Consider the following 2,850-nt stretch of genomic DNA (forward strand, 5'->3'; position numbering starts at 1 on the left):
CGTCACAAGGAATGACCAGAACTGGCAGGGTTTACACGCCAAAATATCGCGGAGGAGCGAGTAAAAAGACTGCACCGAAGCCATCTATAGTGGAGATAGGTACTGATGATCTTTGGAGGAAGGTACAGGCAAGGGAGTACTCTTTTGTTGATCACCTAAACAAAACTCCTACCAACATATCCATCTTGTCACTATTGCAAAACTCAGACGCACACACGAATGCCTTGATGAAGGTGTTAAGTGAAGCTAATGTGCCTACCGGTATCACTAGTGGAGAGATGGCGAACATGGTAGGACAAGTGCTGGAGAGTCACAAGATCACTTTTCATGAAGCTACGCTGTCGCCGGAAGGATTGAGTCATAACAAAGAATTGCACATTACTGTGCAATATGAAGATAAGTTCATTGCTAGGGTTCTGATCGACTGGGGTTCAAGCTGAACATATGCCCACTGGCCACTCTAAAAAGATTGGGTATAGGTCTGTATGATATACGGATGGGAAGTATGAACGTGAAAACATTTGATGGGTCTCGGAGAGCTATTACTGGAGAGATCAACATGGATCTGAAGATGGGCCTAACCTGGTTTGATGTTGAGTTCCAAGTGCTGGATATATCCGTACCTATAACCTATTACTAGGATGACCATGGAGACACGCGGCTGAGGCAGTTGCTTCGACTCTGCACCAGGCTGTGAAGTTTGAGTGGAACCATCAGGAGGTGATTATCCATGGAGATAGAAGTAATCCAATCTACACCAACCAGACTGTGCCATCTATTGAGAATAAAAGGAAGTTGGGAGGAGAGACATTCCACCATATTGATCGGATAAATGCAGTCGAGAAAGGGCGATGGTGGAGCAACAAGGTGCAGAGCATGCTGCTGTGGTTAGGATATGAACCAGGCAAGGGTCTTTGTCCTAAGCTTCAAGGGATCATAGAATCGATACGACCGCAATACCACGGCACAACCTTTGGTCTCGGATATGAATACACCGTGCAAGAATACAATTATTGGATATTACCGTGGCGTGACTTTTACTCTCCACTGGAATAACCTGTACCACCACTGTACCAGACATTCTGCCAGACTGATTTGATTTGGGGATCCGAGGAAGATGAGATTTTGGCCGGCATGAGAAATCTGTTTCAGGACGAGGAAGATATGGACTGCAGTGCAATCATGGAGGAGGTGGAGGTGAAAGACCTTACCATTCAGACCGTAGGAGATGGAGCTGTTCTCATCAGCAGGACTGTTGCACCATCCCGGGCTCGCCGAGCACTTAGGTAGCCTTGGCAAAACTAGCATGATCTCTTTTTAAATTGTTTTGGCAGTTAAGAAATTTTCAGTGTTTTGTTTTGAAATAATTACTCGATACATCGAGACGTACTTCTTTGACAGTTTTAAATTTTTATAAATGCATCATTGCTTTTCGTTTATTTATATTATTATCTTTCTACATTCTTTTTTCAGCATAATTATTACATATCCTGTTGAACCTATGACTGTGACATGTAATGAGACAACGCAATATGAGGAAAGTTCAGAAAATTGGGAAAATGATGTGATACCTGAGGAAATTGTCAAAGACATAGAGATTTTTTAGAACAAACCAATGTTCAAACTAGAAGAAACTGAGGCAGTTAACTTAGGGGATTCTGAAGCAGTCAAAGAAACTCGCATTAGCATTCATCTGTCACCATTAGAGAAGGAAGAGTACATCAGATTTCAAAGGGAATATGAGGATATTTTTGCATGGTCCTATGACTACATGACAAGATTGAGCACATCAATAGTGGATCACAAGCTACCCACCAATCCCACATGTCCACCGGTAAAGCAGGAACTCAAAAAATTCAAGCCAGATATGAGTTTCAAGATAAAAGAGGAGGTTACCAAGAAAATCAAAGCCAAGGTCCATTGGGTGGTCGAGTACCCAACCTGGCTAGCCAATATTGTGTCAGTACCGAAGATGGATGGGAAAATCAGGGTGTGCGTTGGTTATCGAGATCTGAACAGAGCAGGTCACAAGGATGATTTCCCGCTGCCCAACATACACATTCTGATCGATAACTGCACTAAGCATGAACTCCAATCCTTCGTGGATTACTTCGCAGGATATCACTAGATTTGGATGGACGAAGAGGATGCCGAAAAGACAGCCTTCATCACTCCATGGGGAATATACTACTCTTTTTTTACGATATGATACACAAGGAAATAAAGGTGTACATGGATGATGTCATCATCAAATCTAAGAGGAGTTCGGATCACATAGCAGACCTGAGAAAGCTTTCGACCGATTACGAAAGTACAACCTAAAGTTGAATCCGACAAAATGTGTTTTCGGAGTCCGTGCTGGAAAGTTGTTGGGTTTCATCGTCAGTCGCTGCGGTATTGAGTTAGACCCATCAAAGTTTAAAGCTATTCAGGAACTGCCACCGCCAATGAGCAAGAAGGATGTAATGAGTTTTCTAGGCTGTCTCAATTATATCAGCCGCTTTATAGCACAGTCAACGGTAATATGTGAGCCAATCTTCAAAATGCTGAGGAAAGATGCTGCGATGAGTTGGACTGAAGAGTGTCAAAAGGCTTTCGATAAAATTAAGGAGTATCTATCCAAGCCGCCTGTGTTGGTCCTGCCGGAGCCCGGGAGACCTTTACTGTTGTACCTATTTGTGTTGGATAGAGCGTTTGGATGCGTTATGGGGCAACATGACGAGACCAAAAGGAAGGAGCAAGAAATATACTATCTGAGTAAGAAGTTCACACCTTACAAAGGTCGATACTCTTTGTTGGAACGTACCTGTTGTGCTTTAACATGGATAGCCCAGAAATTGAGACATTACT

At 43.0% G+C, this 2,850-nt stretch overlaps 1 protein-coding gene across 1 annotated transcript; it reads left to right on the plus strand.

Annotated features, from left to right (window-relative positions):
* The first annotated feature begins 1,615 nt into the window (after positions 1-1,615).
* Positions 1,616-2,128, plus strand: LOC138892635 (uncharacterized). Its single transcript, XM_070176370.1, has one exon. It carries the CDS (start codon positions 1,616-1,618, stop codon positions 2,126-2,128), a length of 513 nt encoding a protein of 170 aa, XP_070032471.1.
* Positions 2,129-2,850: the final 722 nt, after the last annotated feature.

The sequence above is a fragment of the Nicotiana tomentosiformis genome, chromosome 5 (assembly GCF_000390325.3).
Source record: "Nicotiana tomentosiformis chromosome 5, ASM39032v3, whole genome shotgun sequence".
Lineage (NCBI taxonomy): Eukaryota > Viridiplantae > Streptophyta > Magnoliopsida > Solanales > Solanaceae > Nicotiana > Nicotiana tomentosiformis.

What these genes read in the sequence shown, in the direction of transcription:
- LOC138892635 (XM_070176370.1), top strand. Translation starts at nt 1,616, where the DNA reads ATGTTCAAACTAGAAGAAACTGAGGCAGTTAACTTAGGGGATTCTGAA.